Source organism: Aythya ferina (genome assembly GCF_964211825.1).
Source record: "Aythya ferina genome assembly, chromosome: 26".
Taxonomy (NCBI): domain Eukaryota; kingdom Metazoa; phylum Chordata; class Aves; order Anseriformes; family Anatidae; genus Aythya; species Aythya ferina.
The window spans coordinates 876,638-904,609 of NC_140324.1; the positions used below are offsets into that span (position 1 = coordinate 876,638).

At 45.0% G+C, this 27,972-nt stretch overlaps 2 protein-coding genes across 7 annotated transcripts in view; one reads left to right on the forward strand and one right to left on the reverse strand.

The window, feature by feature from the left end:
• The first annotated feature begins 11 nt into the window (after positions 1-11).
• ACSBG2 (acyl-CoA synthetase bubblegum family member 2) lies at positions 12-24,460 on the forward strand. 6 transcript variants are annotated; one of them, XM_084498497.1, is made up of 15 exons: positions 12-365; positions 8,947-9,076; positions 11,402-11,481; positions 11,952-12,193; positions 13,738-13,826; positions 14,351-14,471; positions 14,924-15,004; positions 15,502-15,651; positions 15,852-16,028; positions 16,702-16,883; positions 17,151-17,384; positions 18,454-18,671; positions 19,611-19,750; positions 20,759-21,005; positions 21,378-24,460. In XM_084498497.1, exons 2-15 carry the CDS (start codon positions 8,952-8,954, stop codon positions 21,485-21,487), a joined length of 2,196 nt encoding a protein of 731 aa, XP_084354623.1. In that variant the 5' UTR covers positions 12-365; positions 8,947-8,951; the 3' UTR covers positions 21,488-24,460. The 6 variants fall into 6 exon arrangements, with proteins under 6 accessions (XP_084354623.1, XP_084354622.1, XP_084354621.1 ...); XM_084498496.1 differs by having other exon boundaries at positions 347-572; XM_084498495.1 differs by lacking the exon at positions 12-365 and adding an exon at positions 4,971-5,058.
• MLLT1 (MLLT1 super elongation complex subunit) overlaps positions 23,533-27,972 on the reverse strand; it is a 32,623-nt gene continuing 28,183 nt past the window's right edge. The window contains exon 12 of the mRNA XM_084498498.1: positions 23,533-27,958. Coding sequence (XP_084354624.1) covers positions 27,830-27,958 — 129 coding nt within the window. The 3' untranslated portion in view covers positions 23,533-27,829. The remainder of the gene's footprint in view (positions 27,959-27,972) is intronic.

Genomic DNA, 27,972 nt, shown 5'->3' on the forward strand with positions numbered 1-27,972 from the left:
CCTCCTTCTGTGTTTTACACTAAGTTTATATGCTTTCCCGAAACAGATGCGCTGCTGGAAAGATTACTGCCATAAATTTGCATTGCCTTCTCATGTATTTTGGAGATGAATGTTACCAGTTGTGAAGTTGAGAAATGATCACCAAAACTATTATCAGACAAAATCAGCTGCCTTAATTTAGACAAGCTAGTTAAACTATTTAAACCATATCAGTTGCTTTTGTCTGGAATGATATAACAAACATTTATGCACCAGCAAATCAACAGGACTAAGAGCCAGCAGCTGTGCAACAGTGGGTAGTGGCCTGGTCTGAGCTCTTTGCTCCTTGACCTGATGGGTCCCAAAGAGGTGTGATCTGCTCTCGTGTAAGTGGGAAGGGTTGTTGAGTTTCTGTGGTGGTGGCCTGCTGAAAGGATAGCAGCAAGTGACTTCAGTTGTACATAAATCAGGTGTAGCTGACTCTTTAAGGCTTTGGCAAACAAGCTGTAGTGAACTTTGTTGTATCCATCCTCCTCATTTTTCTATTCCACCTCTCCAAAAGCTCTCATCTGTGCAGCAGTGCCAATAGAAAGGTATGGCTGCTTTTTTGCACTGCTACTCCATGTGCAGCCTGGATTTGTAGCCCAGACTGGCAGCAAAGTGAGTCTGAGCTATGATGCTGTGAACTGCAGCACCTCAGGTAAAAGGGGGCAATGAGAAGTAAGAACTGTTCCAGCTGCTATAGCATGATTTCGTGGATTAGACCACTGAGGGGGAGTTTTCTTCAATTAAAAAAAAAAAAAAAATGTTGTTGGGAATTGTGCTGCTGTAGCTTTTTAGGCCCAGCTAGCTACCCTTTAAGGAGGACCAACATTAGGGCAGAGAATGAAAGGCTGTTCTCACTTGATGTAGTGTAACTTGCTTGTTGGGGTTGAATTATTCTGAAAACCAAGCCATGGTAGGACAACTGTTTCCCATCTGCTTATCCTGTGAATATTTCGGGTCACTTCTTCCCTCCTGAGTTGTGAAAAAGTTGAAATTTAGAAACTAAATATTAACCAGAAAGATTCAACTTGTTTATATGGGTAAGTTAGGGTTTTTTGTTTGTTTGTTTTACTAGAGGGAGTTTGTTTTTTAAAAAATAAAATTAAAAAATTACTAAGTAGCCCTATGGATTATTAACATTTAAGACTATTATAGAGGCATAGGTCTTGCATTATACTCCAAGTAAGGTCAATTCATCATCAGCAGTTTTTCTTGTTCATGTTGCCTCAAAGCACACAGTATGATATCTGGTCTCTGCTGTAATCAAGTGAGAGAGCGTGTTTCTGTGTCTTACAGTAATCACGCTTTAATCCTTTTTCTTGGTTACAACACTGTTTAAATGGTAACGACAGATGAGGTGCAGCCTTGTTCTGCTTTGGACTAGACATGCCTGGTAAACATTGTGATACCATTGCAACAAAGTCCCTTGACTGGGTAATCATGAAGCAAGCCTGCTGTTTTTATCCTACAGTAGTGAGAAAGAAGATGTAATTCTTTACTGAAGTTCCTGAAACGCAGCTGCTTTTTATTTATTTATTTATTTATTTTTCACTCCCCTGAAATGCTGGAAACATCTCCACTCTTCTGCACTTAACTTCTGATGCATTTACTTTTGCATTAAATCCTCTTGAAAAAGTGGAATCACCAGTGGTGGGCACAAATAACATCCTAATATTAATTTTGAGTGTTCAGTGGACATAGATTTCTAGAGAGAAGTGATGTCAAGCATCAAATGAAATGACTATATAGGCTAGAAATTCTAATCTTGCGCTGCCTTTCACACTTCATAAATGTGTATGCAATATGCTATTGTTTATGTGTTGTATAAAACAGTGGACAGCTTTAACCTATACCGTATTGCTTCATAGGCCCACTAGAGTGAGGGTTTTAATTAGTATTAAATAACAAAAAGGTATTTGAGGTATACTGTTTGCTACAGTTTTATTTATGAGAACAGAACTGTAGAAGGGTCACCTTGCAGACTGGCTTTACTGAATCAGCTAAAGAAAGGACATATCACCTGGTGTCCTGCTGAAGACTCTGTGACTCTGTTGAAGCTATGTTGATTGGTGACAGTTTTGGGTATGGATCCACACCTTATTTTGGGATTTTAGTGAGTTTTATTTTATTTTTTCCTCCAGAGAGGCCTACGTCTATTTGCTGTAGACCCTTTTCAAATGACCAGGAAGATGCTACAAGTCGTTGGTGGGAAAGATGACATGAGTTGTTGAGTTCAGAAATGCTGGTGCTATAAACAAACTCTTCTGGCTCCCTCACTTCCTTGTGACTGCTTATTTACTGCCTTATTTTCTCAGTGCATTCATTTTTCCCACGTCGCCCTTCTTGTGGAAACTGATGAAATGGTGCATTGGCTGCTCACCACTCCCCCCCCATCCCCCGTGTTATCTTTGAAGTCATTAACCTGAGGTGCAACTAGACTTTGGGTTAAGTCACTTGCTACAAGTTACCCTGGAGTTGGAAATTACTGAACTTTATTGGAGGAATGCTAGCCCAGAATAGTTTACAGATCCAATGCCAGGGATGAACTGGGAGGGTGATGAAAATGATAAGTTGTGTAAACTGTCTTAGGTCATGTAAGTGGGCAGATACGACTTATTCCTTATGGGGAATGATTTAGCTAAGTAAGGAGCTTATTTCTACCCTCTCTCTCTGTGTTTACAGCTGTATTAAGAGATGTTTCTTTGGTTAGAATCGGAAAGAATCTGCAAACTGAATTTATTGCATTCTTCCAGGAAGCAGAATGACTTTCTGTAGGTCACAGGAAACAGGTTTGTAACCAAAGCTGGGTGACCTGACATGCACGAACGTGAAGTACCAGTGGCCTGGTCTGCGTTTATCCTGGACTTCGTTAAGGCTTTTATCTTACCTCTCTCATCTTGTGAGAGACACCTCTGTCCTTGTTGGCATCACACTCCATCTTAGTTGATCCTGTATTATTAACAGAACTTGAGGCTTCTTAACTTGCAGCCATCTCCTCTCCTCCCACAATCTTCTGGTGTCACTTTTAAGAGCAATACAGTAATGGAAAGGCTAGTTCAAAGGGAAACAGTTTGCTGTGTTGTGTTTGTTTTTTTATTATTATTATTATTTTTTTTTTTTTTTTTAATATTTCTTGAATACCCTGTATTTACCTGGTGTCTTCTAGAAGCTTGTTCCACAGTCAGACTGCAGCCAAGAACTCCTCCTCTTTCCCTCATGATCTCTCATGCTTTGGGATCTGTTTTGGGCAGGACACCAGATGTGATACTTCTTCAATCTGTGTCAAACTAAAATTAGAACTCCTTGCTAGCATTTCACAGCTTCGTTAATTTGGAAAAATCTGTATATGCTCTAATGTGGACAGATCATTTAAACAATTAATTTAAATTGTTAGGTCTGCTTTACTTATAATTCATATACAATTCATCCTGAATTTTCATGGCGTGAAAACTCAGTGAGATCAGGCTTGTGCTGGTGATCTAATGAAGTGCTGCCTGCAAAAAGCTTCCAGCCTGGCCTAGCCAGCCAGTGCAGAAGTTCGCCTTGGGTGAGTGATTCTGCACTGCTCAGGCTTCCTTCCAGCATTCCTTGGGCCAACCTGCTTTGGTTGCCTGGGAAAATGAGAACCCTGGGACTTGCTTGAGTTAATGAATTGTATATAGAGAGCCAGCAAAGGTGATACTTGACAAAGGGTGCAGTTGCTCTGGTGAGTTCACTACCCCAGGAGTTCAAGCTCAACTACTTCATCTTTATTTAGAAAAGGCTAGGGCAGTCAGCACTAACAGTTCGTGTACACAAGAGCTTGATCCTGTGTACAAGGGAGGAGCTGACCCTCAACAAGCAGCCAGGATGGTCACTCTCCTCCTCATGACAGATGCGTGAGCACCACCTGTGTTTCTGCATCATGTGCTTTGCTCTCCCCTGGTCCTTTGCCAGCAAGCAGCGTGGTCCCCTTTGGCCCTGGGACTGATGAGGGTTTTGCAGACACACTGACATCTACCTCGGTAGTGTTGCAACCTTGCTCTGATAAACAAGCAAAAAAAAAAAAAAAAAAAAAAAAAAAAAAAAAAAACCACTTGCCTAAGGTCACTTGTTGGCTCAGGACATTACCAAAAATAGAACTGGCTGCTCCTGCCCCATCAGTTAACCTTTGGGCTGTGCCACTGAATCTTTTTTTGGGTCTTTGAGAACAATCTGCCCCTCGTGGGCACAGAAGGTGCTACCTAATGACTGGGACATGACTGGGGTGGGAGGGTTAGCGGTCCTCTCAGCTCACTGATCATGCCAACTCCCCAGATACCATCTGTGTCCTTGCTTTCCAGAGTAAATCCACGTGTGGACTGAAACACGGCCATGTGAGGGCTTGGCCAGGCCACGCGTGGAGCAGATGAGTTTGCAGGGACAGGGAGAGGAACAGCCCCTGGGCCTTGTGATGTGGGGCTCCAGGCCTGGCTTGGCAGCAGCAGCACCACTCCCTGGTTGCAGCCCCAGCTGTGTCCCTGCTCTGCTGGCAGGAGCCCAGCCGCATCCTCCCCACCCTGTAGTAGTGGGAATGGCTTTGCAGGGAAGGAAAGGGGGTAGGGGGAAAAAAAAAAGGCAGTTTAGAGGAATTTGGGGCTCCGCAGGCCAGCAGCAGCAGCGATTAACGCGGGGGTGCAGCCCGGCCGCAATGAAACTCCGGGCGTTAGCATCTGCCAAACGACCCGGCCGCTGATTTTTTAGTGACCAAAAAAAAAAAAAAAAGGATACAAAGCTGGGCCCGGGAGGGAGCCCCCGCTTCGCCCCACTCTCCTTTTCCAGCTCCGGGGGGCACGGAGCCCTGGGTGCTCCCCCCCCCCCCCCTCGTTTTTCACCCGCCCCCCGGCTCTGAGCCCCGGGGGCTCGATGACCGCAGGTGACCCGGGAGGAAGGGGGCGTGGCCTCGTCGCTCTTGGCCACGCCCCCTCCAGTCATGCGCGCCCTTAAAGGGCCCCGCGTGGCGGCGCGCGGAAGCCGTGGCGGGGGGAGTCTCGCGCGCGCGCTCCCGCTCCTGAGGTAACGGCGCGTGCGCGGGGCGGGCCGGGGGAGCGCGCGCGGCGTGCGTGAGGGGAGCGGGGGGTGGGGGAGGGGCGGGCGGCTGCCACCAGGGGGCTCTTGAGGAGGCTCTGGGGGCTCTCGCTGTGGAGACGCCCAGAGCCCGCATGGGTGCCCCTGCTGGCCGCGGGGGCTGGCTCCGTCTCCAGAGGTTCCTCCAGCCTCAGCCGTGACCTGGTGCCGTGTCGGTAGCAGCGGTGCCGTCAGGTCCGGGTCTGGCTGGCCCTGAACAGCAGTGAAATAAAGCCCTGGATGTGGTGGGGGCTGGCAGGGGCGCGCCTGCCGCGTCTCTGAACGCGTTCCTGTGCCTCATTTTTATGCTTCTTGTGTGTGTGTGAGGGAATTTCCCTTCACAGCCTGCTGCGTGCAGATCACGCAGGAAAATTAATAGCAGTTTAGGAAAGAGGAACTCAGAAAGCGGCCCTCTGGTGAGTCACACTGGGGAATTCACCGATAATAACCCGGCATTCTGGAGGAGCAAGCTGCGTAAAACTCAGAGCCACCAGTTATGTGCTGGCTCATGTGGCAGATGGTTCATGCGCCCTGGGCTCTGCCCTGCGCCGAGCCCTCTGGCCATGTGGTGCTGGCACATGCCGGCCCTCTTCTGCGGGCAGGAAAGCCTTGGGTCCAGCTGCCAGAAGGATTTTCCATAGCTAAACCTATTTACTGAAGGTCTTGCTATGGACAGCTTTATTAACCTGAAATTCAGCTCTCTGAAGGCACTGCAGTAGAGTCGTTGAGAGTCTGCATTGTGTGCTCACCCTGCAGGGGCTGGGGTTTATTTCCCCTGTGTTCTTCTTGCAGCACTTCACCACGCTGGCCTGTGGTCAGCAGGGTTGTCCTGGAGAAAACTTACTGTGCTTAGAAGTTTATAATGCAGCCTTTTTAAAAACAAAATTTATCTAGGAGAGGAAAAGCAGGTAGCTCAGCTGCTATTTCCTCACTTAATAAATCTTCAGGGAAAACAAAAAGTTCAAGTTTCAGTTTGGGTGGAAATCTGGAGAGGGAGGGAGATAATGCAGCTGTCTCCTCAAGCTGATCTGCGCAACAAAAACTGGACAGGATCAGAAGTGCTGCCAGTATGAGCACAAGGAAAATAAAACAGTAACCGGGAGCAAAGGGGGCCTGTGCTAGCAAATGTTAGGGTGACTGATGAACACATGCATGTACTGGGCAATCTTAACTTGAACTGCTGGTTTTGAGGCTCTGTGTGTGTTTTGAGTGAAGGCACGTTCAGACTGTTATAAACAAAATGTTCACCTCTGTAGCTTTGGCTGTCACAAGTGTGCCTGCAGTCCAGCTCTGCAGCGCTTTCATATCCTTAGATAGTTCATATCCTTCCAGCCCTTGTAGGATACAGCTCGCCCTCCAAGCAGAAGGTGGTTTGCAGTCAGACGACTTAAGCTTTCACACAGCTGTAATTACAAGGGCGGTTTCTTTCACCAGGCTTTTGTTTGGGTGTGTGTTCCTCATGTTTCTACCAACTGTGGCATGTTAGGGCGCTATTTCCCTTAGGAATAGCGTGTGGCAAGAGAGGATCGTTCCTGATCCCACTCACCCGCCTATCGAGCTACCATGAAAGTCAAGTCAGGCTCTTGTGAGCACCTGTGTGTCTTCCCTGTCTTCCAGCAGCTTGTGTAATGCATCTGGGGAGGTGACAAAGCATTGCGAGATGAAGGGCTGTTGCTACATTGCTTAACAGAGCTGATCAGAGTCTATGTAGTGGCAATTGGTTTGTTTCTAACCGAAATTTGTTACAGAAAATGAACTGCTGTCTTGGGATCCCTGTGACCTGCGTTCACAAAGAAAACTTGCACAGCTAGGTTGGACTTCAGCTTTCTGCTTTGTGTTCTTATGTTTCATGGCACAAGTGTCCTTGGGACAAGTGTCCAAAAATTCCGCTACTGCTTGTACGTGCTGGTGCAACTGTTCTCTCAGTGTCGGGGGCCACATGTCACTGACATGTGGATTCTCCTTGAAAAACCCCGTCTGCTGGGCATGGTGGAGGCAATGATACCCTCGTGCATCTCCCAGGACCTGCTGGCTGTGCAGCCTCATGTCTGTACTGTGTGTGCCATATCCAGCTTGCTTGTGGATCCAGCAGGGACACCCTGTCCTTGGGGTCACCCCTGGGATGTGCACTGCAGTGGGGTCAGGCCCCGTGGCTGCTGGTTCCAGTAAGGTCTTTCTCCTCTCAGGACTCCCCAAGAGATGGAGGGGTGGTGATGCTGCCACTGGCTGGCTCCACACCATCTGCAAAACGACATGCTCTTCTAGATGTGGGTTTGAGCTCCTCCAGGCTAGGGAGGGGACAAAACCCACTCTACCATGGCCTAGGTGACTGCTGCTAGCAGTAGGCTACTCCCTATAGATAATGCAGATAATGCACCTTTTCTCGTGGCTGTCTTATCAAAAGAACAAAATTAACTGCTCTGGTGTTGTAGTCTAGTATGGGGGCATTGGGCAACGTCTGCCACGAACCTCAGAGATTTAGAGATGGGTTTTGAAGATGTGCTTCTCTCAGCTGCGTGTGAATTGAACTATTTTTGCATTCTGAATCGTAGCCTGTAGCAAGCAGAACACAAATCGAGCACCATCGCGTCCTTGCATAGATGAGGAATCGGGAGGAGGGGATGTGCTTTTTTGGGATAGAAGGAGGCTTGTGTGCTGGGAATTGTGGCTGGCCATGCCTTCACCCACTGCTGTCGGGGGCAGGACGCTGCACAGGCACATCCTCCTCCAGCCCCAGCTTAGCTAATGTCAGATTCATCAGATAAAGGGCTCTTTCCTTTTGTTAATATCTGTCATCATTCAGCCAGATGTGCTTCTCACATTGCCTGCTTTAAATTGCTCTGTCTAACGTCGGTATGAAATAGTGTGCTAAAACCCTCTTTTTAAAAAGATGAAGGATAATAGGATTCATCTCCAGTCAGTTAGAAATTCCTTGAAGCAATTAAAGCTCTGCCTATCAAGTGACGAGCATCAAAGGCTGTTGAATATAAACCTTACATAAAATCAGCGTTGCTTTCAGGATTAGAAAATGCTTCGTTTGGGTGACGAAACCCTGTAGCAACAAAGTGCAGAAACCCCCGCTGAAAGCAGCGTAGGAGCTGCTGAGAGCACAGCGGCTGCCGAGTGCTGATTTTTACCAGAACAGTTTTTTAGGTCCCCAGGGAGTGGGCGTGCAGCGGGGGCTGTACCCCAACAGCTGCTCTGGGGATGCCGTGGAGAGCCAAAGGAACCCCAATGCTCCCGCACCCCAAGAGCCGAGCATGGCAGGCAGGCGCAGAGAAAGAGCTTCCGCATTAGGCGGCAGTGTGGGGTGACTGGCTGCTTCCAATTGCGAGGCAGAGAGCACATGACATAAGATGCTCCAGATCTGCCTCGTGGGCGCTAGTTTAAAAATAAAGGATATTACACGTCGTTGCTCGTCCGGAGAGGCTGCGGGAGGAGAGGCTGCACAAAGGCGAGGCAATGCATTGTAAGGCTACACCGGAGCCCTGCGGTGGGTGGTTCGGGGGAGGTCTGAAAGCTAAGCCTTAACGTTTGGGGCAAAAGAGTGCAAATATAAACGTTAATCTTGTGGTGCTTTTTCAAAACTGTAATTGTCAAGCGCATTTTCAGGTGTGAGAATGGATGAATAATCTTAATTCTGATCAGGCTTTTCATACAAGCCAAGCTTAATGTGAAGGGTACTTCATCCACTTACAGAATTTACTGTATTTCACACAAATACATCAGTCTTGAGTTATATCTGCTTTGGAATTGTCTTTGTCAGATAGCTGCATCAATGAAAGCTGATTTCACTGTAGTATTTGATTCTATTTTAATTTTAAACTGTCTTTACAGGGACAATGCTGTGTGAATCAGATGTACGTATGGCACTTACAGAACCTGTCCCCACAGCTTATCTTAATGTGGATGCTCAAGAAAACTGCAAGGTGTCATTGGATGATGCACCGGTCAACTCTTCAGCTAGGTTTGTCTAATTTAAGATTTTATTTTTTTCTGTGGTGACCTGCATACATAGGATATAGCTCATATTCTAGCATGTTTACTTAGATTAACTGGGACATTAAGATTTTTAGAAGAAATTTTGAACATTTTTTTTTCTAATTCCAAAATCCAAAAGCTGAATCTATAATCTCACTGATCAAATATGTGAAATACCTAGCAAGTACTACATGTGTTGGGAAGCATCACTGCACTGTAAACAGGAGGTGTGCCTCATTAGGGGACTGCTTGTGTGCAGTACCTGTGCTGATTTTTATCAATCTAGGCAACCCGATTGGCTGTAAATCTAAATAACCTCATAATAAATAGTAGGTTGGTAGCTAAGGGTCTAAATCTCACCACAGTGTAATGGGATATAGCTGTCAGACTTCCAAGACACTCTTTACCTAATTTTTGGGGGCTAAGTTGGAATTATATGTAGTAAGAAGAAGAAAAAAAATATGACTCGATTCCCTGTAACGGAAATAGCTGCATGGGTTTTTGCTCATATTACTGAGTCACTTCCACACTTTGTCCACAAAAGCAGTTGGAGAAATGATGCAGAACTACTGCAACTGGGGGTTAATTTGTGTTGGAAAATGCTCTCAGTAACAGTGAGGAAATACATAGTAGAGAAGATCTTGTAATCCTTTTTGGAGAAAAGAAGAAAGCTGATTTACATACCTCTGGTTTGTAGTTTGCAGGTTAGATAGAAGTGATTCTGCTTTTGGACAGTACACAGGAGTAGCCAAGTCAAAGCTCCCTGCCTTAAATCCTATCCTATGTGCAAAGCCATGAGTTGATTACCCCCTAAGCAGTTCAGAGGAAATGTAAAAGGGAGGGAAGCAACTTACCTCTTAGACAGAAATTCACAAGGTGCTGTGTGTCTTGCCTTTGATCCAGTAGAATGGGAAGAAAGTATGAGGCTTGGGTGGCACTATGCCGGCGATAGGCTGAAGGGTTTGTGTGGGACCAGGTGGGTCCTGCTTAGTGACAGCAGAGTTGGCAGGCCATCTTTCTGTGAGGGAGCTGCACCATTAGACAGGACTTGGCCACCCAGTCCATGATGTCTGTGATGTCACGGGCACGCAGCCCCTTCTAGAAGACCACTGAGGAATCAGACCTTGGAAGAAACTTCACACCAGAAGCTGCAGTGAAGGAAGAGTGAATACCTAGTGCTGACATGAAGAAACAAATGCTTCCATGACGGCCTTGAGCAGAGGACCCATCTCAGGGCTGTTTGGCAAGGCAAGATGGAGCTTTAGTTTCTCTGGAGTATGATCTTGGGTAGCGTAATGCTTGGGCCGTGGTGCTAAGATGATGGTACAAGTGCAGTTTGCCCAGGGTGGAGGAACAAATGTCTGCTTGTAGCATGGAGGTATGATACGTCATTCTGTGGGCAGAGCACAGAGACTCGAATACGAAATCTCACAAGGTCTGGCTTCCAACTCATGGCCTGAAGTGGGATGTGTGACTTAATTATTCCATATCCTCATCACTTATGGCTTTGAGAAAGTCTGTTTTGGAAAAGGACAGAGGAAGAGCACTGTTCTACAAATGCAGGCGGGAAGTGTTTTAATGGCTCTTGCAAGACTGAAAGTAAAAAGGGCAACCACAGATACCACAGTGCAAACTCCTTGTGAGGAGCACAGCTGAGGTAGATAGAGGGATGTGTCTGAAGAGTGCCTGTTCAATTTCTGCACAAACATCTGGCGCAAGCCTGATGTACTAACTTCATTAGGAATACCTAAAAACAGGATTTCCTGTTAAATCAATTTCCTGCTCTTAGTTGGCCTTGCTTTCTGCAGGAAATCTCTATGGGTTTTTCCCCAGGGTCACTGTGGTGATGCCTGTGCTGCACGGGAACACGGCCTTGGGGCGTTGCCGCCTTTCTTAGGCTCGCACAGCACAGATCAGAGAAAAGCACCAGATCTGCGTGCCCCTATCTGTCCCCACCTCTCTGACTGCTGTAGTCTGTTTCAGGCACGCAGAGCAGACCTGTGGCATTAAATTATCACTGCATCGTGGATGTTATGTTCATAGATTTTTCTGCAGCTAGTCTTACAGTTAGAGCGACGTACACATGTTCAAAAGCAGTGCAGGCAAAGACCACACACTTGCCAAGGTGGGCGTGTTTCATTGGTGTCTGAGCTAGTAAAATTAATAAAGCCGGCTAGTAAACATCAGAAACCACTCATCTTTGCTTGACTTGCAAGGCTTAATGTAATTAAGTGATGGGGTGAGTATGGCTAAGACATTCTTCATCCAGTGTGCTAAAGTCTATCCAGTGCTAATTACTTCTGCCTTGCAGAGTTGTTGAGGTCTACAACACTGAGACAGTTGAAGATACTAAGACAGAGGGATCTCAGATGGACAAGCTTGGTTTCAAATGTAAGTAGAGAGAATGTTTAGTTACTGTTATGTGCATAAAACTATTATTTAAATGAGAGTAATTTACAAAACCATAACATTGGAAGAGGGAATTCAAATGGCAGGGTAGTCTGTCCAGAAGTCTCTAGAACATAGGCTTTAAAGCACTGGTGTGCTCCAAGGAGTAAAATAGTTAGTATCACTGATTAATGCATATCTACCAGGTAATCATGTACTACTTATTTTAATAATAAATAAATAAGTGGCAGGAAGATTTAGGTCAGAAGGGGAGGTAAACAGAAAACATTAACGAAAACTTTGAATGTGCTTTAGAGGCTTCATCTCTTAGTCTTGTTCTAAAATAGTGGGGGAAAAGGGTGGGGAGGGAGCTGTTGGCACTTGCTTTTACTTCAATACTTGTATTTATATTTCTGTTATGGCAGAAAGCAATTTCTAAACATGAGATGTTGAATATTTTTCTTTCAATCTAGCCTCTTCACCTCCTCCCTTGAGTGTGTGGACAACACAACGAGATGGAGAAGTCAGACTGAGGATGGATGAGCAGGGCATAGGCAGCGAGGCACCAAAGACTGTTCATGATCTATTCCAGGAAGCTACTAGTAAATATGGTGACTATTATGCTCTTGCATCCAAGAAAGGTGGCCAGTGGATAAAGCTAACTTACAATATGTACTATGATGAGTGCTGTAAAGCAGCCAAAAGCTTTCTGAAGGTGAGCTTTTGTTGAATTATACTACATGTTCATGGTCAGCAGTTTAACTGCTGAAATGGCTGGAGTCAGCTGTATCTTATACTTACAAATGATATGTTGATGAGTCGTAAAGTGTCAGGGAAAGTGGCTAACCCACCAGAACGCTGCACTGCCATCCAGTGGGACCTCGACAGGCTGGAGAATTGGGCGGGGAGGAACTTAATGATGTATAATGAGGGCAAGTGTAGAGTCCTGCAACCCCAAACGCCAGGATAAGTTGGGCACTGCCCTGCTGGAGAGCAGTGAAGGGGAGAGGCACCTGAGGGTCATGGTGGACAGCTGGATGACCATGAGCCAGCACTATGCCCTTGTGGCCAAGAAAGCCGATGGCATCCTGGGGTGTATCAGAAGGGGGGTGGTTAGTAGGTCAAGAGAGGTTCTCCTTTCCCTCTACTCTGCCCTGGTGAGACCACATCTAGAATATTGTGTCCAGTTCTGGGTCCCTCAGATCCAGAAGGACAGGGAACTGCTTGAGAGAGTCCAACACAAAGCCATGAGGATGATGAAGGGAGTGGAGCATCTCCCTTATGGAGAAAGGCTGAGGGAGCTGGGGCTCTTTAGCTTGGAGAAGAGGAGACTGAGGGGTGACCTTATTAATGTTTATAAATACGTAAAGGGCGATTGTCAGGAGGATGGAGCCAGGCTCTTCTCAGTGACATCCAATGGTAGAACAAGGGGGGAACGGGTGCAAGCTGAAACATAGGAGGTTCTGCTTAATTTAAGCAGAGACATGAGACAACTTTTTCATGGTGAGGGTGACAGAGCACTGGAACAGGCTGCCCAGGGGGGTTGTGGAGTCTCTTTCTCCAGAGACTTTCAAAACCCACCTGGATGCGTTCCTGTGTGACCTGATCCAGGTGTTCCTGCTCCGGCAAGGGGATTGGACTAAATGATCTTTCAAGGTCCGTTCCAATCCCTAATATTCTGTGATTCTGTGAATTACTTGAACATGCCATGAACATCTTGTTAATTACTACAGTATTTTTGTTTGAATTTCATACAAATTGCTTCCACATTCAAGTAAACAAAAAATATTTAGGAAAACCTTTAAGGAGGTGTATTTGAGACATGGCAAACCTGGACAAAACCCCTCATAAGGCTTGTAAATTTTCATCTTTCCAGGAAAAACCTCAAAAGAACGCTTATGAATCCAACTTAAATGACCAAACTGGCTGAGCCATGTACTTGTACAGCTGGGTGTTAAGACGGATTGAGAGAAAGAAAACATTACGTGTTCTTCCTGTTATCATCAGAATTAGATTATCATCTTATTTCCTATAGTTAAGGACACTCTTTTGTTTGTTTTTCCCTTCCACTCATACTGTGGGATCTTCCAGTATACATACTTCCATTGTCTCTGGTGCAAAACCAGAGAACAGCTGAAGCAGATTGAAAGGCTTGGACTTCAGCAGCTGGATTTTCATAGCCTCTGTTAACTCTAAGTTAACTCTAAGCATTCTTCAAAGGACAAACAAGATTGCTGTAATCTCATGTCTTGTTTACAGCTGGGACTAGAGCGTTTCCATGGAGTGTGCCTCTTGGGATTTAATTCTCCAGAGTGGTTTATTGCTGATATTGGAGCTATCTTTGCAGGGTAAGAGTGTTGTCTCTTGACATGCATTTTGCTCTAGCCTTCAGATAGTAATTTCATTATTCATGTGAGAGGGTGTTTTTGGTTTAAAACAAAACAAGTGCTGCTTATATTTGAATGTAATGACGGTAGCTAGAACCTAAACTCTCTTTACTTAATAATGAATAAGACAAAAAAAACATAGCTAGAAAAAGCACATTCTCTCTTAAAATGAACAGCAGGTTAAACCAAAAACATGCTTATTTGCATTTTGGTTAAAATATTATGTTGGAAAAGGTTAGAGTATCAAAATCCAGTGCTGTGATAGCTGTCTTCCATCTGACCCACTTTGGCCCGTTACACTGTTCTGACATTACCTATGACCAGAAATGAGCCTTTGCTCTTGGAACTAAGCTTTCCACTTACTGTTGTTGCTTTATGGGATGTTCTGCCTATGGTTTTTCCTCTGTTAAAGTTTGCAATGGTATGACTTTTTTTCCTGCCAGCAGCTAATTCTGTGTTTTTCTTTTTGTTTTCTTCTTTTGTAGTGGTCTTGCCGTTGGTATCTACACTACAAACTCTCCCGAGGCCTGTCATTATGTAGCAGAGAACAGCAGTGCTAACATTGTGGTTGTGGAAAACCATAAACAGATGCAGAAAATCTTAGAAGTAAATACACTTGTTAAATGACTGGAAGCTTTGTGTCCTGTTGATAGATACGGGAGGGTAAAGCTACCTGAGGGAAATGCTGGATCTGAAAGCAGAGGTGAACCGATCGAGCCTGCTTGGTGTGTTTGCTGTTCAAACCCAATGAGTGATCACTTGTGCTAAATCTCATTAAAGTTGAAAGGTGGTTCCGCAGAGTAGCAAAGCCTTGAGCTTGAAGTATGACAAGCCAAAATGAAAAAATAATAATCCCCTAGGTCAGCAGGCAACATCCCAGTCCAAATGATTACTGTCTCTTTTGAGGCTTCCCTCTTCTCTTTCAGTAAGCCAGATGAAATTCTCTTAGCTTTACTTCAAATGGCAAGTAGCAGTTGCATGTTAAGTGGTGGGTAATTTAGGCTTAAAAAGAAAATGTGGGATTTGCTCCTTCTCATGGATCTCTCTTCTTAACACAGGTTCAGCATAAACTACCTCATTTGAAAGCTATTGTCCAATATGGGGAAGAACTAAGAGAGAAGAGACCAAATCTGTATTCTGTAAGTAATGGGCATCTTACTGGCTTTATGAATAACAGCTGTGTTTAGCTGATGGCTTCAAGCAACCATCACCTTCTACACGACTGTCATAAATAGCGCAAGTTTATGTTGATTACAGTGAAGGAACACTTTCCTATCTGAAGTGGTAGGTGTACACTGTTGTTCAAACCTTGATAAATCCATATTGTAAGGGAAGGGTGCTAGCATGCTGACCTCTCTTAGGCAGCTTCAGGTCCCATAGTTACTCCTGCTTGGCACTCCCAGTGAATGCCAGGGTCGCCTACAGAGCTGGGAAGCTTCTTCAAGGTAGATCTGTCTCCTTTTCTGTTCCTTGCCGTGCCTTTTGTGACAGACAGAAAATACGGTGGGACTGTCAGTTTCTGTTGCAGGTTTGGACATTGAAAACAGTTCCCTTCTCTTCATGTATAGTGAAGGGTTTAATTTAATTTGTCACCAATGGTGTGTAAAGTGGTCAAGTTCTTCTCTTTTTTATACAGTGGAGAGAGTTCATGGACCTTGGCAAAGATGTTTCAGACGCTCAGCTCCATGAAATCATTGACTCACTGAAGCCTAACCAGTGCTGTACGCTAATATATACCTCAGGGACAACTGGACAGCCAAAGGGAGTAATGCTCAGTCATGACAACGTAAGTATCTCTTTGTGTAGATGCCCATTCCAAGAACTGTGACCTTAGGTAGGTGCTGAGGGACTGCAGAGATCAGCTGAAGAACATGCCTGATCTGAAGATCACAGGAAGCTGTTGGCTCTTTTCATGAGCTGCACGTTCTGTGTTGTATCTGCTCAGAAGGGCTGCCACTTAATACAGAGCTGTGTTCTTGTTAACAGTTGACGTGGACATCATTAGCAGCAGGACGTTCCATAAAGCTGGCAGAAGCTACAGAAAAGCAAGAACTGGTGGTCAGCTATCTGCCTCTCAGTCATGTTGCTGCGCAGATGACGGATATTTGGTTATCAATTACGTTTGGAGCACAAGTTTTCTTTGCTCAGCCAGATGCATTAAAGGTAAAAACATAAGACAATAAAAAACTTATGCTTGTCCACCTGCTTGTGGCTAGGGGTGTGCACTTTAAAACAAACCTTGCTGACTTAACACAGCCTTCAGAATCATGAGATAACTTAGTTTATTTGTCCAGTGACAGACTTCTATTTAAGGGTCTGTTGGCTTGAAGAATGTGGCCAGTCTGACCTTTGCCTTTTGACTCTGTGTTACAAGCCAGGATGATGAGCTGACCAAGCACTGCACAACTAGGAGCTTCTTGGTGACTCACCTGACACCAGTTCTCTGCCCTGATAGCTTGGTTGAGCAACAGCTTTGTATTTGCTCTGTCCATATTGCAAAATGCCACCACCATTAAGTCTGTGTCCTGGAAAGAGAATGACTCGTCCTGATGCTGTGTCAGCATGGACACTGAGAGTATCGACCCTTGCTGTCTTGTCAAAACCACTGTTGAGCGTGAATGCTTCTGGGGCTCTTTTTTCTTGTGGAACATGGCAGGAAGAAAACTGGTATTGCCCAGTGCTGCTTTGTTTGCACTCAGCAGCAGCAACACTTCAGTTGAAAATGAGCAATTCCTCAAAATTAAGAGCAGTTGTAGGTCTTAGCTAGTGACCAGTGCTGACCTGGTATCTGTACAAAATCTCTTTTGAATGCCTTATAAAATTCTGTTCCACGCAGGGCACCTTAGTAGACACCCTGCGGGAGGTGAGGCCAACTGCGTTTTTGGGAGTTCCTCGCGTCTGGGAAAAAATGGAAGAAAGAATGAAATCTGTTGGTGCAAAATCATCAATGCTCAAAAGAAAAGTGGCATCATGGGCCAAGGAAGTTGGGTTACAGACAAACCTGAAGTGGATGAATGGGTAATTAAAAGCTACACTTAAGGGGTGTTATGAATGTTAGAGCTTTAGCATTGGATCAGTAATTATATTGCACATGAAAGTCCTGACTCGTGGACATTAAAAGCCAAAAGTAGTGCTGGGGCCAGAGGATGGGCAGCAAGGGCTGGAGGCAGGAGTCATTTGTATTTATCAATTTTGCTGAATAAGCCAAAATAGGAGATGGATGAAAGAGGATGGGAAGGAGTTTTACTTTCTGACTGAGGTCTTGTAACAACGTTTCTTCCACAGGTATTCTGAAGTCCCAGTGAACTTCCGCTTAGCCAGGCACCTGGTATACAAGAAGGTTCGAAAGGCCATTGGGCTGGATCGCTGCACAAAGTGCTACTCAGGAGCCGCTCCAATTACCAGAGAGACGCTGGAATTCTTTTTAAGTCTGAACATTCCTGTGTATGAACTGTATGGCATGAGCGAAAGCTCTGGGCCTCACACAGTCTCTCTACCTCACGCGTTCAAGTTTACCAGGTAAATAATTATCTGTGAGTGGAGCACAGCTGACTGGGAGGAACAGAGTTGCTTTAAGGTTTCAGGTGCATCTGGCTTGCTTGGCTTACCTGATGCAACTCAGCCCCAGTCTTGCAGCCAGTAAGAAGTTGCTAGGGAGCCAGTTCCTCTGGCCCAAGTATTGCAGATGATGAGATCTGCCAAGGGCACCAGCAGTGTTACTTAAATTTAACTTGGCCTGGATTCTCTATGAACAGAGGAGGAAACAAGGGATTTATCATAGAATCATAGAATATCCCGAGTTGGAAGGGACCCATAAGGATCATCAAGTCCAACTCCTGGCACCGCACAGGTCTGCCCAAAAGTTTGGACCACATGACTAAGTGCACAGTCCAATCACTTCTTAAATTCAGACAGGCTTGGTGCAGTGACTACGTCCCTGGGGAGACTGTTCCAGTGTGCAACTACCTCTCAGTGAAGAACCTCTTCCTGATGTCCAGCCTAAACTTGCTCTGCCTCAGCTTAACACCATTCCTGTGGGTCCTATCACTGGTGTTTACAGAGAATAGGTCACCTATCTCTCCACTTCCCCTCACGAGAAAGTTGTAGACTGCGATGGGGTCCCCCCTCAGCCTCCTCTTTCCATTTATGGGAAGAAATAATCAGTAACTAATGTAGGTTAGAGTTTACCTTACTGCATTTATTCATTTGACATTAAGACTACTCTGTTACTTTGAACAGCTTGTTCAGTCTTCATCAGTATTCAAGGTGAATACTACCATCAGTAAAAGTTAGCTACCAAGAACATAAATCTTCTAACTCAAAGCTCAGGAGCTTGAGAGCAATAGATGGAAAGCATGGGTGTGAACACTGATTTCTGCAGTAACAATTTCCTGTAGTTTCTTACATGTAAGCAGATGTCTTAAGTTTTAAAGTTCCCTGCTGAAGCAGTTGTAATGAAAGCCTGCCTGGCTTGGTTCAGACACTTCAGATTGAGTGTGTATTGCTACAATCTCACTCTTAAATTCAGTACCTGAGCAGCAAAAATAATTTTAAAAAATACCTTGGGTTTGTGTTGTCTTTGTTTAAGCTGTGGAAAGGAAATGACAGGCTGCCGGACACTGATCCATAAGCCAGATGAAGATGGCAATGGGGAGATCTGCTTCTCAGGAAGGCACATCTTCATGGGCTACTTGAACATGGAAGAGAAAACCAAAGAGGCAATTGATGAAGATGGGTGGCTGCATTCAGGTGACCTTGGCAAGTGTGATAAAGATGGATTCCTTTACATCACTGGCAGAATTAAAGGTAATGCAGCCTATCGCTTGCTTATTTTGAGGTTGCACAGTACTAGGATATGATACGTCAGACCTTGGTAGTTGTGTGGTTTTGGCTTGCACAGAAGATACTACTTCTAGATACTACTTCTGAAGTTTTTCATATGAATATGGCTACAATGTGTGCTGCCACTAAGCATGTGACAAGGCACGTGATGGGAGAAGGCGGCTGACCACTGAAACCAGTGTGTGTTTGCAGAGTGAGGAAGAAATCCTCTGATTTCAGAGGCAGTAGTTAGTGCTTCGTTGACTTGTGCTGGACCTGCCTGGGTCCAGCTGTGTGTACTACCAGCTCCCTCTGGTTTCAGCTAGCTTTGCTAGTTAACCTGTATGGGAAAACAATAGCTTATTGCTGTTGTGAAAATGGCTTGCAGCAACGCAGCTCTTGGGACACTGCTCTGACCAACACCAAACAAATCTAATTTCATGCAAGACTCCAATCATTAAAAAGAGATAAATGGTCATGCAAAGGGGCTGCTTTAAGAAATCTGTAAGATTTCAGCTTATCTCTACTCTATAACATGCTGTGTGTGGCTTTAAAAACTCTGCTTTGCCTCAGCAAATTTTTAACTCAAATTTCTGAACAATGTGGTTAACAACTTGAATTCCCTAGAGCCTAAGATGGCTGTGGTATGGTACTGAGGTGCTCATACTCCAAACCCCATATTCTCCATCTGCAAACATTTGTGGAGGATTAAAGCAACTTTTGTAATGCTGTGTACTTGCACACCTTAGTTTCATCTCTCCTCACCTGGCTGGAGTCTTTCTGGTTTGCTTTCTTCCCTGGATATTGGGATACAGACTCATTATTTGATCTGTGTAGCCACAAAGGTGCTATAAAATCATTTCAGATTGTGAAGGAAGGAAGGGGGGAGCTGTAAGCATTAATCAAGATTTGACTCTTTTCCAGAGCTCATCATCACAGCAGGAGGTGAGAACATTCCTCCCGTTCCAATTGAGGATGCTGTAAAAGAGGCCATTCCCATCATTAGCAATGCAATGTTGGTTGGAGACAAAGCAAAATTCCTCGCTATGCTTCTAACACTAAAGGTGGGTTTGATTCTGCCTATTTAATGGACAAAAGGGTGGGCATCTACCAGGGTTGGGGCTGAGAAGACATAGAGACTATTTTGCATGCATCTAATACCGTGAGGAAGATGATTGTTATGTGTTCTACGATGATTGCTGGAGCCTAGAGGCATCTTGCAGCATGACTTGTAGCTGAGCTGCAAACACCACTTGTAACTGTACAAAAAAATGAGCACTTGCCATCTGATCAGATAGTAAGGTTCTGTTGTTTGGAGCAACTGCTTATCTCTGTATGGTATCGGACAGAAAGCAGAAAGAAATGGTACTAAAAGACACAGAAGTCAGACTGAAACAAGAAACCTTCTGCTTTTCTTACCCATATTTCAGTATCTCCCAGAGATGTCTGGACAGTAATGAGGTGTCCATGACTTCTTTTTAAGATGCTGGCTTTAAACCCCACAGTGACACATGTTGGCCTTTACTGACTCTTCTGCCTAGGACCAGAGAGCCCTTGCAGGCCAGTGGCTTCTCAGGTCAGTGGTAATTGCTCATTAGTGAGACTCTGACAGCCACCCTCCTTGCCTTTGTGCACGAAATGCTGTGACAGGCTCTGGAGCTGGTGCTGCATGAATCAGGTGCTGCCTCTGTCATCTTCCAGCAGCCAGTGGTGCTGCTGTGGAGTGTAGAGAAGTAAAGCTCTGGCCTCAGAGGCAGGATCCTGCCATATCCTCTCCTAATTTGGGAGAGCACAGGAAGAATTTGGATGAGGAGTTCTATACCCTGCTTGCACTTTGATATTGATGTGGCTATTGAGTATGTGGAGCTCTGGAGGTGTTTCATCTGCACATTGCCTTAAGTTTTCATTTGAAGCAGTGGTTTGCATAAAGCATGTAAGAAGTGGTTGATCTAATTGGACAGCTGGTACTGGATGTGGGTGGGGAAAGTGACATGGCAGCTTCCTATGGCCATAAGGTTTAGTACTGCGAAGGGAATCAAGTGTTTAGTAATATAAAATGACCTCTCTTGCAGTGCAACATAGATGTAGAAAGTGGGGAGCCAGGAGATGACCTCACTCCAGAAGCTATTGAATTCTGCCAAAAACTGGGCAGCAAGGCTACAAAAGTCTCTGAAATCATAAGCAGCAAAGACAAGGCTATCTATGCAGCTATCCAGAAGGGAATTTCAGCAGTCAACGAGAGAGCTGTCTCAAATGCTCAGAAAGTCCAGAAGTGGGTCATTCTGGAGAAGGACTTCTCTCTCTTTGGTGGAGAGCTTGGTGAGTAGTGTGCAGGGCACTGGGGCTTACCCTGTGAACCTCCAGCCCTTGCTTGCTGTGGCTGGAACACATCGGAGTGCCAGGGAAGGTAGAATGGGTTATTCGGGACTTCCTGACCCTGCCTGGTGGTACTTAGCTCAGCAGTCCTTACTCTTGGGATTGTATTGCCGGTTGCAGGGTGGTTGTGCTGTTTCTGTTCATGGGGGAAAGGGAGGTGTTTTTAATCACAAAGAGCAATTTAGGAGTTAATGTGTGTGCACATGCTCTGAATCCTCCTCCAGGCTTGCTTCAATCTAATATCGATTTATGCTCAAAATGACGCCTGCTGTAGCACTGCCACCATTGCAGCCCCATGTTGTGTCTTTTCCACAGGCCCAACAATGAAACTGAAGAGACCAGTGGTGGCACAGAAGTATAAAGACCAAATCGATCAGTTTTATATGGATACACCGACCACAACAGAGAACGATCTTAGGCGGTAACATGGCAGCTTTGTGACGTGGTAGAAACTTTCCCTGTTGTGCGAGTGTGCTGTCAGCCTGGGCTTCCCATGAAGGAATCAGTGGGTTCACTTGAAATAAATGAGGTTTGGCTATCATGCAGACTCCCTAAATTGCTTAGCTGTACATTTTTTGGCCTCCTTACTGCAGTAAGTATGATTGTGCCCAGTTTCCTATGTGTATATTCAAATGCTGAGATATTCTTGAATATCTGCTTTGCATTTGTCTTTTCCTTTTTTTATAAGGGCAGTGCATTTACCTTATAAGTTCATAGTGTGTTGTCTTAACCAAAGTTTTCTTTTCCTGAGCTGAATGTAAAACAATCAGGAACTGCATTTTTCCAGCTACGTGGGGAAGGCAAATTCTTTTTATAGTGATATACTTCTTTTTTTCCCTTGATGCATGTTTAATTGCATGCTGGTGACATCTGAATTATTTTAAATCTCTTTACCAACAAACTATCTTCTGTCAAACAAGGCAAATTCTGTGTGACTACACACCCTGGCTAAGTCTGTATGTGGAACCTGGGATTTACTGGGTTTGTCTGTGCAATATTTTGAATGTTTCAGTGTCTTGAGTTATTATGAAACCATAAATTATAATGCAAGAGTAGTATACATGGACTGTATTCTGAAAGCATTCCACAAAGGGATTATTTGAAAAGCTGTGTGTGTGTGTAACCTAACTGTAAGCTTACAATCATAGAGATGTTGTTTAGCGCATCCCGAAACATACGCAACTCCAGAGCTGTCAGGCTGGGTTGCAGAAGCAGGATCTGTACACATGTGGAGTGGAGCCTGCAGAGGGCGCTGAATTGCTAGAGGGCTGATCAGTCCTCCAGACGGATCTGCCATTCCAGCCACTGTAACGGCCCACCACAGCGAGGTCATTAGAAGCCTCCATCAAAGCTGTGCAGAAGCATACATTAACAATAGCTCCTGAAGGCCATGGGTGGTTCTGCAAAGCGTATTGCTGTCTACCCCCTGCCTGGATGGACTTCAGTCACCTTAGCAAATGGAGGATAGCTTGTAAAATCGCTTATTTCAAACTAGAAATCATTACAAGTGGAACAGTTGTACTCTGGTTCTGGATATTGTTTCCCTGGACAAAGGACTAGCCAGAGATGTCAGGTGCTTTGATTGGAAGTGGCATGCAGGGGAGAAGCAACTACACTATTAAATAATGCAAACAGCTCAAGCAAGCTGCAAGGCCCTGGCTCTGTACCTGCAGCACCGGTATCAAAACCTTGCTGTGGGGGGCAGTAACAGATGGCAGAGCAGGGAGATTTTTTAGGGCTTGATCTGGAATCGCTACCCCAGCAAGCAGCTCAGTGAACTTGTGCATTGAGCCCATACCTCCATGCAAGTGCACAATTGGCCCTACAGTCCCTCTTGTGCAACTGTAGTCTCAGCTGTGTGAGTCTGCAATGTCTTGACTTTCAGAGAAATGCCTAATAAATAAACGCTGCAGTTTGTGTCTCAATGCTTCAGTGTTTTTTGCAAAACAATGCTCAGAGATCAAGGTCTATGGTGTCGGGGGGGGGGGAGCAACAAAAGGCAACTCTCGCTTATCACAGCTGGCTTTATAAGAACCCTTCTCTGTAAGTACTGAGCTCAAAGACACTGCCCTCAGCAGGAGAGAGAGGAGAGCAAAAAAATACAGAGGCTGCAGAAGGGGAATTTGTCACAGCAAGACAGCAGAGGAAGGTCCAAGCTGGAACTCTGCCTCGCTGAGCTGTTTGTGACAGACTGAAGGCACCACAGCGCTCTGGCTGCTGCCAGGTGGGGGATGACATCAAGGTGTACAGTTGCCCGCTGCACCCAGGAGCTGCTGCCCTGCAGCAGAGCCTCCACACTGCACAGCCCTCGTTTGTGCCCAGGAGGGCCCCATGCCTGCACTGCTGCTTTCAGCCCCCAGCAAGAACAGCTTCTGTTTTGACAGACAACATTTAGGTAATAAGATGCTAAGGGGAAGCCTTCTGTCCACAGAGAAGCAAAACAATGAATAAAACAACAAAAAAAATGAAGTTTTACTTTTCCATCTTACTTTATTTCACTTTTTCTAGAAAATTCCTCCATAGTTCCACAAATTTAACAAAAAGGTTTAAAATTCAGGACAAACAATCCTGTAATGTATTACAAACATGATTTTTTTTTTTTAATCTTGAAGTTAGTCTTGGGCCAGCTGAATTTCTTACAGCCAAGTGAAGAATTCATTTCCCAACACAACTTTTAAAATCCTCAAGTGACAAGGTATTTAATACCTTGATTCTAGGCAGAAATACAATTAAAAATTATCTAGAAGTTGAAGTACTTATATTTTCTTTAGGAGTGCAAACTCATCTCTTCAGTTTTTGATGGCTATTTCATGCCCCCATGTAAGCAACACCAATCATTTCTCATCTTTTTAGAAGTAATACTCATACCAGGTGTACAAGGGCTGTCTCTAGTATCAGCATGCCAAGCAGCGTGTGGCAGGCAGCTGGGCTAGTGCAGAGACAGTCCAAGTACACTGACCGTGCTCTAGTGCATTCGAGAATGTGACAGCTGAGGCTTGCAGAACCTGAGTGACTTGGGTCTCTGCTCACAGGGAATGGGATGGGGCAAGCTCCAGAGGGGACGTTTAAACCTCTCACCATCAAATACTCTCAAGATCTGACAAAAACTTGTTTCTGGATTGTTGCATCAATTTCTTTGCTAGTTCTGATGCTTCCACCACACACAGCAGTATAAGAACTGGTGGCAAAAATCATTGCACTTCCATGTATTCAGCCTGACCACAGCATAGCCAGTCTCATCACCAACATATCCAATATTCCTTAGCTGGTGTTCTGGGAGCCAGCCAGCCTTACTATCCTTTTTTTTTTTTTCCTCATCTTAATACTAAATGTCAGTAATCAAAGCCTCAAGGCTTAATACATACCAGACCAAGACAACAGAAAAACACTCCTGACCCCTCTTTTGCCCTTTAATACAAAGGCCAAGGACAAAGGAAAAGCTGCGTCCTGATCTTACCTCCAACACGATTCAATTCAAAGCAACTCTGAACAACTCTGAAAGCCTTCAGACTAGTCAGCACTTGTTCATGCCTTCAGTAACAAGATGAAGGACACAGAAAAGTAACAGAGTTCTGCCCATTTTCCTTGGAAAAATCATTGTGGCTAGAAGTCAATTTTGGATTTTTTTTTTTTCCTTTTTTAAATAATGCAAGCTACTACACATCCTCGAAGACCTGAAGCAATGCTGACAGCAGCACTGCCCCCTCCTTCCTATTGTACAATAATCCATCCATGCTCTCAAGAGTGACACAAGAACAAACACTTTATCCACAAATACCTGTACACGGCATGTTCAGAACAGCATTCAGCCAGCCTATAGAGAATCTACACAGGAAACTCGTTCATATGTAACTAGAAGGGGACACAAGATGAGGCCCAAATTTGACAAATCTTGGTTTGCAGTCATTCCTCCTGTGGTCCCCAATGCTACCACACACCCCAAAAAACAACAACTCTGTAGAACAACTATGTACTTGCAAGAAACCTTTTAGTAACAAATCAGCATGTGCACACAATGGAGAACTATTGCTGGGGAACAATCCTATTTCGGGTTTTCAAGGAGATTATAAACAGTCTAAAAAAATCCATGTGTAAAATACTTCTTATAAAAACAAAATTCCCATCAATGCTCATTAGACTTCACGAATAAAGTCGGTTCCAGGACAGGACGATGCCACAGCCTTGGGCAGGAGCCCCATGCGCTTCCAGCCAAGTTCAGGAACACTTGCCCACGTGTGTTCTTGGACTAGCTGGCAGCGGTGACGACTCAGATTTTAACATGTGAAGGGGGCAGAAGGGTGGTGGCACCTCCAGTCCCTTGTGGTTACTCTGGAGGCTACTGATAGTCCCAGGAGAAAAGCTGCCAGGGTGGGCAACACGGACACAACAGCTGTGGGAGTTAATTACCCCAGTGAAGAGAGGACCAAAGACCTAGGGAGATCTCATGCTTGGGCTAGCCACCAGCACTGTTATGCAGCTTCGGAGACAGGGAGTGTCACCAACCCTTTGCGGCAGGATGCACCACGTGCCAGGGGCTTTGCCACGTGCCTAGGGAGCCCAGCGTGGGGCTGTGGCAGCTGAGCAAGACTCACTTCCTCCATGCCACAGACCCAGCAGGGACCACGAGCAGTTCACGCATACCCACCACACCTGGCACCACAAACAGGCGAATCCATGAATGCTCATGGACTGCAGCTGCTGTCCTCCTGCACACGGCATTCGATGCCAACCAACGCCATCACAGCTCCTCCTCTTCCTGCCATCCTCCACCTTCTCAATGTACGTTTGTACACAGGGTTTCTATCCAGGCTTGGCATTGTTCATCAGGAAAAAAACAGCTGAGATCACTGTTGTGACAGGGCACGCACCTGGCATGAGCTTGATTATTTATATATATATATATACACACACACACATATATATATGCATATATATGTATATACACACACACACACGAGACACATGAAAGATGGTACAAAGAAAATTAATGGGAATCGGGTCAACATGACCCAACTCAAACAAGCTTATCATCATATTGCCACTTAAGTTGATTAGTTGCAACATTTCCATGATAAAGAAAGGGGTAACCCAAAACAAGGGATTGCAATTTCATGATGGAGAAGGGACAGCAAACCCGGGAACAATGCAACTCCCCAGTTCCTACACAGGGCTTTTACAGACACAGGAGATGCGTTCATGAGCAGAGGGCTCCTCAGAACTGCTGCTCTCCTCCTCACTGCCAGCAGCCACTTAACATTTGGCAAAAGCTTACACACTGATTGGAAGAAAGAAGCAATTCTTCAAAAATAAAAAATACTGGATTTAGGGAACAGGAGTGTAATACCGTTTTGATAAGAGCTACATGACTTTCCCCACACCCAACCAGCATACAGACAACACCTGAAGCCCATGCTAGTTTGACTAGAAATTGATGAAAGATTCTGGATTAGTGTTTACTGTTTCCTGCCATTTCTTGAGCAGGTGCGAGGTGGGGGGAGAGGGAGGAGGAAACAAACCTGATTTCACTTGGTTGTTACATCAGTGTTTTCCAGGTGCGTCCCAAAATAAAATTCTCCCTTGTTTTGGTTTTCCCAAAGTACAGCCACTACTATAGGGGCCACTGTAGGAGATTCCTCTTTGAGAACATAGAACAAAACCAATCACATATTTTGGCAAAGTTATTAAACACTGACAAATGAAAAAGACAACAGGTGAGTCCCTTCCAGAGCACAAAATGCTTTGAAGATCGCTGTTCAGCTTTCATACACTAAAAATTGTCCACAAGAGGCATTTTAACAAACAAGTCAAATCTTATTAAGCGCCCTTCCCCTGCCATAGCCATTAAAAAACATAACAGAAAAACACACCCTTAAAATCGTAAGACCCAACTAGGCCCTTCTTATACATACAGTACATACATATATATAATATATATATAAAATATACAGCTTACAGTTTTGTAGTCCTATTAGAGTTAAAGCAGACTGAAAGGAGTGAGACTTTGTTTAGGAGCTCAGATCAACAAACAAGATGTCTCAAAACCTCAGCGGGAGACAGCAGATTCAAGAGGCCTCTTCAAAGAGCACAAACAGTCTCTCCAGGAAGCTGAAACAGAGTAAGGTCCTGTGTGTGGAGCGATGCCCTGCAGGAGCTGGGAACCAAATTACAGCAGTGCTCTGTACCAAACTGCAGCAGAACTTGCAAGTGATCAAAGCTGGAATCTGTCCACTTTTCCCCACAACAGACCAACAATACCCCTAGGAAGCCTCCTCCGCCATCAGCCTCTCGGTTAGCTTTGTAAAAGCCAATCCTGCTTACACATCATGAATGCTTCATCACAGAGCTGGAGGAAATCGGACTTGCTAGAGCTCCGCAGGCAGGCTGGTCCCAAGATTTAGTGAAGAAAACATCATCCACACTTCTTAAGCTCTCAGAGACGCCTGAAAATCTGTTCTTAAAACACAGTTTCTTGAAGTAAAACCAGAAGTGTTGCGCTGCAGCTAGGTGCAGCGTGTCTTTTGCTCTACTCAGGACCTGTGCCCAAGTGGACTTATGAAGCTATGGAGGACAGACTCAGCAATATGGGTGCTTGTTTGAAGCCTACAAGAAAGTGCAGCTGGCTGTGCATTCATAGAGCATGGCTGTTCTCTAAGGCAGTGCTTCGGGTGAATCAAGAGAATAAGAAGGCCTAGTTCCATGGGTTCGTTTCCTGGTACCAATAAACGGGATTTCTGGTTTCAAAAGCAGCCTGCTTCTAAGGCCAAGCGTCATGTTGCTACTGCTTCCAAGTAGCTCTGCAGCTTACGGACGGTTGTCTCATCCAAGGAGAAGAGGTCAAAGTCAAAGGTTGTGTTGGTAACATTAAAATGCCCGGTTTCCTCAATAAGATTTACAATCTGTACAGAAAGGA

Coding starts and splice junctions, on each gene's coding strand:
- ACSBG2 (XM_084498493.1), top strand. Junction 15,652..15,851: donor TAATGCTCAGTCATGACAAC/GTAAGTATCTCT, acceptor TCTTGTTAACAG/TTGACGTGGACATCATTAGC. Junction 18,672..19,610: donor CATCACTGGCAGAATTAAAG/GTAATGCAGCCT, acceptor ACTCTTTTCCAG/AGCTCATCATCACAGCAGGA.